Consider the following 14931-nt stretch of genomic DNA (forward strand, 5'->3'; position numbering starts at 1 on the left):
AGAGTCCGTAACATCTACTAATGAAATCACTAAAATTTGATGAATAATGAAAACCTTTTTAGATGGGTACATTTTGTAGGTTCTAGAGGGTCTTGTACAAAGAAAAGCAAAAATTATGTTTGCAATAACTGCAAATGCTAGAACATTCATCTCTAGTCCGGCACCAATAAAAACATTTTATTTGTTTATGAATGTTTTTTCTATACAACGGTCCTTGTCTTTGCCTTCATTGCAACAATAACCACTTTTCAAGGTACCTAGTTGTCGCTGAAGCATTTTGAAATATCCTGAAAGCAATAACATCACAGTTTAAAATATTATCCTTTACAATATTCCTCACTGTCTTGTGCTGTTATATGTGCATTGGGTATCATAACAATGAAACTATAAAATGAAAAATGGGCTGTTTAACTTGTGTGATAAAGCAAAACATGATGGCCCACTTTCTGCATAAAACATTATGCTGCTTCCACTGACAATTTCCAGTCCCTACTTAATATCCACATGCAAGAAAATAGAGGAGGAGATTCTGTTTTTTTTCAAAGTCACTAACGATGACCTTGGTCTGGGGAAGATGGAGTAAAAAAAAATCTAGTTTTCCATGCTATTCATTGAGACGTTTTTGGTTAAAATGAACTTATGAGCATATGATCATACAAATTATCTGCCAAGTAGGCTACTCAGCCCCTCATGTCTGCTTTGCCATTTAATATGATCATGGTTGATCTGATTGTAACCTGATCTCTGCATTCCTGTCTACTCTCTGTAATCTTTCACCTGCTTACTTATCAAGAAACTATCTAGTTCTGTCTTTAAAAAATATGCAAAGACTCTGCTTCCATTGCCCTTTGAGGAAGTGACTTTAAAAGATTCATGATCTTCTGAGAGAAAAATATTTAGCCTCATCTCGGGCTTAAGCAGGCAATGCTGATTTTTAAATAGTGACACTTAGTTCTACATTCTTGTACAAGAGGAAACATCCTCTCCACAAGTTCCTTGTCAAGACCTCTAAGGATATTATTTGTTTCAATCAAGTTTCCTCTCACTGTCTTAAACTCCAGCAGATACAAGTGTAGCCTATCCAACTCTTCCTTACAAGACAACCTGCTTGCTCCAAGGTATTGATCAAGTAAATCTTCAGTGATCTGCTACCAAAGCATAGGCATCCTTCCTAAAACAAGGAAGTCAATATTGTATAACTTACTCAACCTGTGGTCTCTCTAGTGTTGTATAACTGAGGCATAAACTCTGCATTTTGTCTTTAATTCCCTTAGCATAAACAATAACATTATATTACTTGCAAATCCTTTGTATTTACTTCCTAAAATGGGCACTTTCACATCTTCCCACATTATACTCCATTTGTCAGATCTTTGCCCACTCACTTAACCTATCTCTATCCCTTTGTATTCTCCTCACAACTTACTTTCCCACCTGTCTTTGTGTCGTCAGCAAATGAACCTTTGATGTTTATTTTTAAAATCACATCCTCAAAGAGCAATGGAAGCAGAGTCTTTACATATTTTTTATAGGCAGAACTAGATAGTTTCTTGATAAGCATGCAGGTGAAAGATTACAGAGAGTAGACAGGAATGCAGAAATCAGGTTACAATCAGATCAACCATGATCATATTAAATGGCAATGAACCTTTGTGTCGTCACCAATAAACCTTTGATGTTTTCATTAAATACATTTAAATAAATTGTAAGGTTAATGCCCCAGCAGTGATCCCTGTAGCATGCAACATCTTGCAACTTGCCACCCAAAAAAAGACTCATTTATACTTGCTATATATTTCCTGTTAGTCAACCAATCCTCTATCCATGGCAATATATTGCTCCTATACAATTTTCACAATAACTTTGATGCAGGCCCTATTCAAATGTCTTCTGGAAATCTGAGTAAAGTAAATTCAGAGCACATGTTACAACTTAAAAAAAAATTCCCACAAATTGGTCAAACGTGATTGATTCCCTTTCACAAAGCCATGTTGATTTTGCCTGATTACCTTGAAATTATCCAAGCTATAAATTTGAGGAACTGCTGTAAATTTGAAGAACACAGTGAATTTATTAATCCATTCTGCACAGAAAAAAGACTGGAAGTTGTAGATAACTCTGCATTTTCTCAGCTTAAAATGTTTCCTATGTGTTATCCCTCTTGTTCCAGCTTCTGGCTGGTTTTCTCCAGATTAATAATATTTTTTAAAAGATCTGAGTGAACATGCTTGACATCAATGAATCACAATTTAATTAACCATTCAACCCACATTATAACATCCATGTAAAAGTACCACAGTCCCTTTTTGTTACTGGAGTTGTTTCAGAGTTAGAAACTGGATGTTCATCTCTATCACATCATCCAGAAGTTCATTCGAAGTGTTGCCTAGTCATTATATGATCCCTTTACTCAACTGCACCTTAGTCCCTATGCATTATTTCTAAACAAAAAATTTAATTTAGTGTTTATGATTTACTGTTTTTGAACAGTTTATCTCTATAAGGTCATCTCTCAGATGTTTCCTTCCTGGGCTGTAAAATCTGAATGCTTCCAGTAATGCTCCAGTAATACTGAATGCTCAAGTAATATACACCCAACACCAGAGATAACACTCAAATTGTGGGAGGTCTGCTCAGAGCACCTGTGAATCCTCTGACCTTGAATTACACAATCTAAAAGAATTGAATACAAAGATCTATTGGTTTTGTTGTGTGTCATTGGTATAGTATAAAGTTTACATGAGAATTTAACATAGAGCCTACTAAAGACTTCAGGTTGGCTTCCACTTCATCAATTGCTGTTTGAAATCATTCATGCAATGTGTAAATCATGAATACATTTGTCATTTATCTGCCTGGATTGTCCTGAGTAAGGCCCACTATCAGCATTCCCATTCCTTTGCACTTACCACTCTGAATCCAAGCTGGCTTAGATTGTCCTGGGAGTGGGCCAGAACAAGAATGTCCAAGAAGCTCCTTTTTAAGCCTTGAACAAATAGCAAAGCCTTGCCCTCCTATTGGCCTTGTCAAAGCATTGGGGGAGAAAATGACAGCTTCTTTAATATTTAAAGTATTAAAGATGTAATAAATAATTACAAAACAAAGTAAATTATAAATGTTTAAATGAAATCAACAAAATAAATTTCAAATTTAAATGATTACAAAATATAAACTAAACGCAAATAATTAATAGAAATGAAATTCACTTTACTCTTAACTTTCTTCCTCATAATTGTACAATCCCCATTCACGTGTGTATTACATTTCTCTAGATTTTTCTGGTTCACCTTGTTCATTCCATGAACCCTCAAATTTAACTAATCCGGTATGGATTGGACTAATTTTTACACCAGCTTAATCCTTCTTGGGATGATGAAAGGATAATTCAGCAGTATTACCAAAGCTGCATTTTTATTGGTACTTCACTTGTGCACTAAGTTGTAACGTGGATACCCATCAAAAAACACGATAAATAGACATCTATTCCTGCAAATGGAAAATTCCTTTTTTTAAAGATGTACTCAATAAAATTTGAAAATGTACTATTCCTATTTGCTGTCAAATGTCACTAATTTGATGTTCATATAATATGAAATTAATAGTTGAAATTTAACTGTGTGCCAGAATATAAATGAAGCACATTATAAGAGAAACCTTTCAATAAAAATCACACATCTTTAATTGCTTGGGTTATTTGTATAAATGAATTTCAAATGTGAAATTCCAATTCAACCCTTTACAGCTACATCCATCTTTGTGTCTTTACCCATACACATGCCCAGATTTCAAAATCACATTTGAGTGAAGGGATTTGTGTGGCATTTTTATGGAAAGGAAGTTCAAGGCTGATTCACAATGAGTTGACTAAAGCTGAGGAAATTGATTATTTATATTGACAATGCCTCAGAACACACGTTTTCATTTGTATTCTACCACTCTTTGTGATTCTTGTTTAACATTGTTTGCAGAGAACTGAGTACTCTTTCTTGTTGTGTTTTATAAAGTACCAATTTAATAATTTGTATTATTTGATTGTGGTTGAACTTTGCTACAACCTCTAAAAGAAAATGTAAAGCCCATTTTGTTTTATCAGTCATGAAAATGTTCTACTTAGTATTAATTGTAATTTCATATTTTTACAGGTTTTAGCTGTTTCGCTGAACTCAATGATGTTAAAACAAATAAAATATAACTGCTCCCTCATCCCGAGGTTTACTAACAATTCTACAAATAAATTGCTCAGTCTTCGTGACATGCCGTTGACCCTTACTAATCTAAAGACACTTCAAGCTAAATGTGGTCAATCTGAAATATGGTCCAATCATTTCAAGTTCATGTTTCATAACTTCTGGAGCCCAGTTGTTGAGGATGTAATCATGGAATGCAATACAAGTTATTGTACTGAACCAGTAAGTTGCTGTTAAAGTATTTTAATATCATCAATCTTTGTTATTGGTATTATTGTTTGGTCCAGATTTTGCTATATCTTTTTGCTACTGCTTGGACCAATCCTGTCCACCTATAACCTCTGTTTGTTGACTTGCATTGGCTACCAGTTAAGCAAAGTGTTGATTTTAAAATTCTCAGCTTTATTTTAAACCATGGCTTTGCTCCATCCTATCTAACATCCTCCAGCCTTACAATTTTGACCTCTTGATTGCACTCGAATTTAATTGCTCCACTATTGGTAGTTGTGCCTTCAGTTGTCATGGACTAAAGTCTTTGGAATTTTCTTGCAAAATCTACATCTCTCTACCTTCCTTTCCTCTATTATGCTCTTTAGAACTTACTACTTTGATTTATTTCTGTTCCTTTGTATAACCAAAATGTAAACCACTATCTTGAAAGAAACCTTATGGTGAACTTTCCGAAAAATAATTAGTAAAACAGAATGGAAATACTAGATAGAATTATGTCAATATTACAGCTTTGTGATTCTTGTTTTATCCAACCATATTAGATGAGAACTTTGATGTAACAAAATGGTTATTATGTTAAATGTCACTGCTTAAATATTTCTTATCAATATCATTGCAAAGGGTAACAAAAAATGTAAATGCAGTTTAACTACATGAAAGGATTTTTGTATAAAACCACTTACCAAGGCATGCAAAATAAAGCCCCTCATGTTTTTCCAGAATAGATGCCATTTCGTGGGAAAGGTATCTAAAGCTTTGAAAATAGATAACAATAGTCCTAAACAACTTGGTAAGTTGAAGTTTCTGATAAAGCTTTTATTTAATGAATTTTTACATTACTAAGCTACTTAATGTTATTTTTGTTTTGAGCAGCAGCATTACTTCCGTGAATTTGTGTAATGAAAGATGAAGTAAAAACAAAGAGGGTAAAGACACTAAAGGGCACACTGGGCACAATGAGTTGAACTTTGCACTGTTTAGATTTAATTTAGACCAGGCTGAGGGGATAGATCTGCCATCTATAGATGTATAGAGCTTAAAAGAAATAAATTCTTAGTGGACACAATTCTTCAAAACAAAAGTGGATACCATCTCGCACTCAAAGGAGATAAAGTATTGGAATTAGAAATGCATGCAGTGATGGTCCTCTTTTGAAACTGGTATTAAGATGTGGGGAAGTTTATCTCCCATACGAAACAAACCCATTTATTATATAATAATTTGAGTTATGAACTTTGGGGAAATTATTTAAAACTTTAATCAGACCGCACTTGGAGTATTGCGCGCAGTTCTGGTCGCCCCATTATAGGAAGGATGTGGAGACTATGCAGAGGGTGCAGAAGAGGTTTATCAGGATGCTGCCTGGATTAGAGGGTATGAGCTATAAGGAAAGGTTGAACAAACTTGGGTTATTCTCCTTAGAGTGTTGGAGACTTGGTAGAGGTTTTTAAAATTATGAGAGGCATAGATGGGGCAGGCAGGTCAGGATCTTTTCACCAGGTAGAAATGTCAAACACCAGAGGACATGCTTTTAAGGTTAGAGGGGGGAAGTTTAAAGATGACATGAAGGGTAAGTTTTTTATGCAGAATAGCAGGTGCCTAGAATAGGTTACTGGGGTAGTAGTGGAAGCAGTCAGTTTGGTGGCATTTAAGAGACTTTTAGATAGACATATGAAGAGAATGGAGGGATATGGATGATACACGAGGAGGACATTTAATATAAATTGGCATCAAGATTGGCACAACATCGTGGGCTGAATGACCTGTCCCATGCTGTACTGTTCTATGTTCTATGTATCATGTAGTTTGAGCAATAAAGAGCTTCATTTTACAGACATTCCATGGTTTATGATGATGTCAAGTTTCCAATATATTTTAGAGAAAAAAAAGGTATTATGCTGACACCAGTTGCAGTTCAATAAGTACAAATATTCATATTTCTGTTTAAAAATATAAATTTACCAAAAGAATTAATTGACGAGAAATATTTGGATTGATAACATCGTATTTTTTTCCATATTAAATTGGATTCCTGTAGATCTACCTTCCTTCTGTTTTTCACATCAGTGACCTCTGCTCATTTTCCAAATTATTCTTTAACATATTTAAATCCCTTCAAATTGTTTCTTCATTGCTTGCAACTGTTGAGTTGAATTTGAGAATATATCAATTGCAATTAATAAACAGATTTTAAAGACATCATTAACATACAGTACTCTCTGCAATTTCTTGTGGTCTTGGGCAGAGCAGCATCTGGATAGGATGCTTTTTATGGTTCATCAATAAAAATTGGTATTGGTATGGATGCCATGCCACTAGACTCACTATCTCTTTCCCGTTCTCTTGTTGTTTAAGATCTGGCCCAGTCAGTGGTGTCAACTGCAAACTTATAAATTGAGTTAGAGCAGAATTTGGCCATGCAGTCGTGCAGGATAGGGAGTATAGAAAGGGGTTGAGGACGCAGCCTCGTGGGGCACCGGTGTTGAGGGCAATCATGGAGGAGGTATTGTTGCCTATAAAAACTAATTGAATCTTCAGTATTGACAAGGCTGCTAGTTGTATATGGACCACAAAATGGGATCAGGGAGCAAATTCTGCATACAAGTTTTATGGATTTGTCTTGTAGCTCTGCAGATTCCATTCTGAAGTAAGAAATATGCTTATTTCAGATGATCATCGTAACAGCTTGTAAAAAGTGAATAATAACTAAAAGTCAAAATCAGAAAGTGAAAATAAAAAAACTACAGATACTGGAAATCTGAAATAAAAATAGAAGCAGGAAATGCTCGGCAGGTCAGACAGCATATATGGAAAGAGAAACAGTTAATGTTTTCAGGCCCAGGGACCCTGAGTCAGAATTAGGAAAGAGAAGAAAAGCTAGGGGTGGTAGAACAAAGGGAATATCTCAGATAGAGAGAATCCAAATAGGTAATTCGGTGCAGTTACATTATGCTCCTTTGTCAGTGTAATGGGTTGTTGATGGCGAGGCTATGGGGGATGCCCAGCAGGCCAGATTATAGAAATAGAATGAGAAAAGAAAAATTGAGCCAAAATGATGATGGGAATATGGCCTAATCACAGTTCTGATGCAGATAGAAAGAACAAGTTATTTAAACTTGGAGAATACACTACTGAGTCTAAAAGTCTGCAAAGTGCCCAGATGGAAGATGAGGTTTTGTTTCTCATGCCTGAATTGGGTCTTATTGTAACAATGCAGGAGGTCACTGACAAAAGGGTTGGAGTGGGATTGCAATGGAGAATTAAACTGGTAGGCAACTGGAATCTCGGGGTCACTCCTGCAGGCAGAATGCAGGTGTCCTGCAAAGCATTCGCCCAATTTCTGTTTGGTTTCACCAGTGTAAAGAAAGCCACATTGTGAACACTGAATGCAGTACATTGGATTGGAAGAATCACTGCTTCACCTGAAAATACAGAGGGGATCCTGGGATAGTGGAAAGAAGTGAAAGGACAAGTGTTGTATCTCCTGCAAGTGCATGGAAAAGTGCCATAAGACAGGAAGTGGTCAATGAGGATGGAAGAGTAGACCAGGGATTTGTGAAGGGGGGCGATCCTTTCAAAAAGCTGAAAGGGGAAGGGAGGGGAATACGTGTCTGGTGGTGGAATTTAGTTGGAGCTGGTGGAAATTATGAAGGATGTGAAGGCTGAAGTGGGTGGAATAAGGTAAAGGGCTCTGTTTAATATGGTAAAGGGAGAAGTCACAGTTCAGGAAGAGAAAAGACATTTCAGAGGCACCTGTGTGGGAAGTCTCATCATTCGGGGCAAATGTGATAGAGGCAGAGGAACTTCGAGAATGGAATGGAGTCCTTTCAGGAGGCGGAGTAGGAAGAAATGTAGTCAAGATAGATGTGGGACCTTGTGGGCATTTAATAGACATTTGGGGGTAGCCGACACCTTGAAATGTAAACACAGAGATCCAGAAAGTGAAGGGAAGAGTCAGAGATGGATCACGTGAAGGTGAGGGTAGGGTGGTAATGTGCAGCAAAAGTGATGGCATTTTTGAATCCAGTATGAGTGCAGGAAGCAGGCACTGAGGAAAAAGTTGAGGGACTGAGCCTGAATAGTACTGAAACAAAGACTGTTCCACATGTCCCACAAGTGTAACTTGGGCCCATAGGCATGCCTGTAGTTACACCTTTTGATCTGGAGAAAGTTTGTGGAGTTTCCTTCAATTGGAGTTGTTCAAGGTTGGGTTAAGTTCAGCCAATTTAATGAGTACATTGGTGGAAGGGAACTGGTTGGGCCTACATTCAAGGAAGAAGTAGCCTCCTGACATACGATAGTGGTGTAGAGGGATCGTATGTCCATGGTGAAGATAAACCGACATTTTTCAGTTCCCTGTCCCAACCAAAGTGGTAAAGGACATCCAAAGTGTTACCAATGTAAGCAGGAAGGGACTGTAACAGGAGAAAAAAGATTGAGTCAAGGAAGGAATAAATGAGTGTAGTAGGGCAAGAGCAGGCTGGAACAATGGGTCTGCCCAGATAGTCCTGCTTATAGATCTTGAAGGATTACCTTTTATTCAATCTGCAGAAGTGACCCTGAGTTTTTGGTTGCCTGAATCACCACCCCACTCCCACTCCCACTGTGACATTTTTGTCTGTGGCCTCCTGCATTGTTACAATGAGGCCCAACTTAAGCTTGAAGAACACACTGTCTTCACAACTGATGAACTATTGACCTGAAACTTTAACACTTTATCTCTCCACCAATGCTGTCTGATCAGCTGAGTATTTCAGATTTCTATCACCTCAGTTTTTTGCTCTAAATTTAATAGTAGTCTAGGTCCAAGGTCCCTTGTCTATTAAAGGTAGTAGGTATAGGGTTTTGGACAAAAAAAATTGTCATCATTTTGCCCACTTTATTCCCGTGAATCAGATATAACTACATTGACATTAGCCTCTAGTGCCTACAGGAAAGATAATAGTACGGTGGAGATGGGGAAATAAAATGAGTTTCATTTAGAACTTTATGAGGTCAGTTGAACCCCATAGTTCAATGCAAAGTTTGTTCAAGATATGCAGTTTTGTATTTACTGATTTATTTGGTTTCATTGTTATAAGATAATTCTGGAACTCTAGATTTAGAAGGAGTTAAATCTGTTGTAATGATCAGAATAGGGTGTCCTGGTTTTTATCCATGCAAAGCTATAAATGAGCAGTCTGAAGTTTTTCAACTAACTTCCTCTTCTCTGACAAATTGCCACAGAGGTCTTTTCATTCCATTTATTTTCCCAGTAATACAGTTACTATGGTGATGAACACAAAATGCTACATTGAGTCAGGGTGGGATTGCCCTTGGGAAGGAACGGAAGATGACCTTGTTGGCAAGATGTCAAACACTTCAAATATATTATGATCAGAGAGGGGGAAGCAGGAGATTTGTTTGTATCTTCTATATGGACAGAAGCCAGTAAAAACAATTACATTAATCCTAATGTGACAAGAGCAAGTAAAACTAAGATTAGTGTTTTCATGATATATCAACCTTCTGGATGTAAAACTTACAAGGGCCTTTCCTGTTCTGTTTATGGCTTCATTCCAGCAGTCTGCTAATATCTATTTCAACTGGACATCCTTCTTTGGAATAATTTTTCATCTTTTTTTCCTTAAATGGGGAGCCTTAATTGTCCATAATATACATCAGAAATTCATCATGTCTGAAATTCTATCATATTGTACTGGTGGAAATGCGAAACCAAAATAATGGCACTCCTGTGTGAACCTGTGAATGCTGCTAGCTTACTGAATAGAGGTGGAGGAGGAAGAAATAATATTTGTCTTGATCCAGTCCTTATCTAAGCTCACTAATTCTCAGAATACGTTGGGAAAATAATTAAAAGCTGGAAATGCCTTTGGCCTCTCTGAGATTTGCCAATCCAGCATAATTAAACAAAATAAACTGCAGATGTTGTGAATCTAAAGTAAAAAGAGAATGCTGGAACTATTCCGCAGGTCAGGTAGCACATAGAGAGAGAGAAAAGCAGAGTTAATGTTTCATTCGATGATCTTTCTGTTGAATGATTATAGACTTGAAATGTTAACTCTGTTCCCCTTTCCACAAAAGCTGTCTGACCTGCTGAGTAATTACAGCATTCTCTGCTCTTATCACTGCACAATCCAGTGAGCAGTAGGCAACCTGAACTGCACACAATACTCCAAGTGCAGCCTAACCAGTGTTTTGTAAAGTTGCAACATTATGACCCAACTTTTATATTCTATGCTTTGACCTATGAAGGCTGCTATATGGCTTCTTCACCACCCATCTACATGTGTTGTCACTTTTGGGAATCTATGGATGTGTATCTGAAGGTCTGTTAGTACCCCATCATTTACAATGTATGTCCTACTCCTATTTCACTTCCCAAAATGCATCACCTTGCACTTGTTGGGATTAAATTCCATCTGTCAACATTCTGCCCAACTTTCCATCTGATCAATATCCTGCAGTAGCCTTAGACAACCTTCCTCACTATCCACAATTTTGTGTTATCTACAAAATTATTAATCATACCTCCTATATTCATACCCAAGTTTTTTTTAATATATATATATACTGGTCATGGATTTATAATCAGAAAAGTGTCCTTTCACCACCATCCTCTGCCTCCTATCACCATGACAATTTTGGATCCAATTAGCCAGCTCACCTTGGATCCCATGTGCCTTAAGCTCTGGACCTGCCTACCATGCGGGACCTTGTCAAATGCCTTACTAAAGTCTACATAGACAGTCTACTGCCCTGCCTTATCAATCTTCTTAGTTAGCTCCTCAAAAAAAATTCAAATTAGTAAAACAGGATTTCCCCTGCACTGAGCCATGCTGACTATCCCTGGTCAGCACCCGCCTTTCCAAATGTACTCTGTAAATTTTATACCTTAGAATTTTCTCCAATAATTTCCCTACCATTAAGTAAGGGTGTTAAGAATTCACCTGCCTGTAATTACCTGGTTTATCCTTGCTGCCTTTCTTAATCTAATCTCCTCGAACCTCACCCGTGTCTAAGAAAGATGCAAGAATCTCTGTCAGGGCCTCAGCTATCTCCTCCTTTGCTTCCCATACCATCTTGGGATGGATCTCATCTTCTCTGGGGATTTATCCACCTTTGTGCATTTGAAGACACCTAACACCTCCACCTTTACCGATATGCTCTAGACTATCAATGGACCCCTCTCTGAACTCTCTATCTTCCACAGCCTTCTCTCTGATGGATACAGATGAGAAGTATTCATTTAAGACCTCGCTCACGTCCCATGGCTCTACATATGTTACCCCTTTGGTCGCCAAGGGGACTCATTCTTTCTCTGGCTACCATCTTGTGCCTGATATAGAATGTCTTGGGATTCTCCTTAATCTTACCTGCCAAGGATATTTCATGGCCCCTTTTTAGCCTTCCTAATTCCTTTCTTAAATTCTTCCCTACTACCTCTATAAGCCTCAAGAGAGTCACTCAATTCCAATTGCCTATACCTGTCATATGCTTCCTTTTTTTTCCTGGTCAAACTTTCAATTCATTTGTCACCCAAGTTTCACTGATCTTGCCATTTTTGCCTTTCACCCTTCACCCTTGCTGGAATATGTTGGTCCCGAACTCTTGCTGTCATTTTTACCATTTCCAGACCAAAGAAAGCCATAATGGATCCACGGTTTATTTTAGGACTGGTTCATCTGTGTATTTGATTGTAGCATCAGCTTAGGTTCATAACAGGTGTCCTGAATTAAGTGGTCAGATAAGTGCCCTTATTCCCAAGTATGCAGCCTGACACCATCGGTGAAAATGAGAACTAGTACAGAATAGGGAATCCAGACTGCTCCCAGACATGCATGATTCACTGCTGATTTCATAGTACATCTTGATGTTCAAAGAGTGGAAGTTCTTTCTGTTACCTTGATAAGGAGTGTACATATCTGTGTGGATTAAGTTAGATTATGCTCTGCACATTTGGAGAAAATATAATTATGGCAAAGAGCTCTTTAGTTCCATTGGAAAGGTAGCCATTTATCATTTTACAACATAGAATGAAGCCATTTGGCCCATTGAGTCTATTGCCAGCTCTGAGCATTCCCTTTAGTACTATTTCCCCCACTAATTTCCCTGTAAACTATTTTCACTCATGTGCCCTTCAACTCTGTCCCCTCCCCTAATTCTCCTTCCATCCACCAACAATAGCTAACTAACCTACCATGAATGTTGGAAGAAATTGATGCACCCAGTGCAAACCAATATAGTGAAAGGGATAATGTCCAAACTCCACACAAACAACACCAGAGGTTAAGATGGAATCCTTGTATCACTAACTGCTGCACCATTTGTGTCACCTCTGGTAATCTGGTGATGCTTAGCTGATTGTGAGCTGACTTCAATGACAATTGATTGAAAATCCAACTGACAGATTAACCAACATTTCCACGATGTCAATGATAATGAACTAAAGCACCAATAGAGCACTGAACTTCAAAACAAAAATCATTGTCCAATTTGGGTATACCAGCCAACTTTTAAAAAAAAAAGGCCATAAATTCACCATCAGACAAGAAAGACCAAACAGAGATACTTGAATGCAGTTAAGTATCTTTAATTGTGCTGCAGCATGCTTCCTGGCTATTGGTTGCAATAATTTACAACCTGAAATTTAGCTGGTTTTGATTACTTAAAATAATAAAGCAGAGGCAAATTACTCCTCTGGGTGGCTTGTAGGGTAGTTGATCTTGAATTCTAAAATTTTGCGTGGTTATAACAAATTTAATATTTTAATAACCAACTTGCCCCCACCACCCCCCCCCCCATAATTTAAAAAGTACCTATTTGTTAAATTATAAGGCATAGATAGGGTCATAGAGCAATACAACACGGATACAGGTCCTTCGGTCCAACCAGTCCATGCCGACCACAGTGCCCACCCAGCTAGTCCCATTTCCTGCATTCAGCCCATTATCCCTCTAAGTCCCACCCCTCCATGTACCTATCCAAATCCTTCTTAAAAAAAATAACTAAAAGAAAACTATTTATACAGCACAGTAACAGGCCCTTCTGGCCCAATGAGTCCACCCCACCCATTTTAAACCCATGTTAACCTACCTGTGCGTCTTTACAATGTGGGAGGAAACCGGAGCACCTGGAGGAAACCCACGTAGACACGGGGAGAATGCACAAACTCCCCACAGACAGCGGCGGGAATTGAACCCCTATCACTGCCTCTGCAATAGTGTCGCGCCAACAGCTACACTACCGTGCCGACTGATCAATAGTAAATTATACTATTGTACCTGCCTCAACCACTTCCTTTGGCAGCTCGTTCCATATACTCACCACCCTCTGTGTGAAAATGTTGCCCCTCATATCCCTTTTAAATCTTCCCCTCTCACCCTATACCTATGTCCCCCAGTTTTGGACTCCCCTACCCTGGGGAAAAGACTGTTACCACCCACCTTATCTATGCCTGTAAGATCACCTCTCATTCTCCTACATTTCAGGGAATAGAGACCTAGCTTGGCCAACCTCTCCCTATAACTCAGGCCCTCTAGTCCTGGCAATATCCTCGTAAATCTTCTCTGCACTCAGTTTAGCCATGTCTTTTCTATGACAGGGCAACCAAAACTAATGCTGTGTTTAGTTTTAATCTGGTGCTGGTAATTGGTGTTCAGCAAAAAGTAGGAGCTATTGAGTGATAGAGTTAGGCCCACCTTCAGCCTGGTCTGTGTGGCAGGACAGGCTAGAGGGACCAAATGACTTCATTTACATTCCAAGGCATTTACTTGGGTTCCAACAACACCAAGCCACAGAAGTAAATATTGCAACTGGAATCCTGAAGGTTGGTCAAAGACCCATTTAAAAGCAAGGAGAGGACAGCATAGTGTCACAGCCAATAGAGCCACTGCCTCACAGCACCACAGATCCAAGTTCAATCCAGACCTTGGGTGCTGGCTGTGTGGGGTTTGATCTTGTGACTACCTGAGTTGCATATATTTGTAACACAAACAGGGAATGCTGGAGGTACTGAGCAAGTCAAGTAACATCCATGGAGAGAGAAACACAGTTGATGTTTGGGGTCAGGGGCTCTTTATTGGTTATATATCAGACATATATTGTGCCAGGTGTAGTTTGCTCATTATTAATTTGTTAATAACTGACATGCCCCATTAACTTCACTGAAATTTCATTCAGAAGACAAAGAAATCAAGTTCTAATGCATGCAGGGATGGAGGACCAGTAGCTAGCTCATCACTATGACCATCATTGAAGTGGAATAATATTTGTAAATATTGTATCTGCCATTAATGTATGAGATTAATGTAGATGGGCAAAAGGATTGGCATGGATGTGGTGAGCCAGAGGGCCCATTTCTGTGCTGTACAACTCCATGACTCAATTAACCTGACCTGAGAAGAATATTACTTTTAAGCTCAAAAACATTGTACATTTTTAAACTTTCAGAATTGTGTATTTATGTAAAATACGTAAAAAATCTCAACTTGATATAGCAAGTTTTATTCAT

The 14931-nt window shown here is 38.1% G+C and overlaps 1 protein-coding gene across 3 annotated transcripts in view; it reads left to right on the top strand.

Moving 5' to 3' along the window:
- The window catches only part of LOC127582168 (transforming growth factor beta receptor type 3-like), a 98714-nt gene that overhangs the window by 70580 nt on the left and 13203 nt on the right, over nt 1–14931 (top strand). For all 3 annotated transcript variants that reach the window (XM_052037234.1, XM_052037233.1, XM_052037235.1), the window contains exons 13-14: nt 4143–4409; nt 5139–5208. In XM_052037234.1, coding sequence (XP_051893194.1) covers nt 4143–4409; nt 5139–5208 — 337 coding nt within the window. The remainder of the gene's footprint in view (nt 1–4142; nt 4410–5138; nt 5209–14931) is intronic.

Source organism: Pristis pectinata, chromosome 23 (assembly GCF_009764475.1).
Source record: "Pristis pectinata isolate sPriPec2 chromosome 23, sPriPec2.1.pri, whole genome shotgun sequence".
Classification (NCBI taxonomy): domain Eukaryota; kingdom Metazoa; phylum Chordata; class Chondrichthyes; order Rhinopristiformes; family Pristidae; genus Pristis; species Pristis pectinata.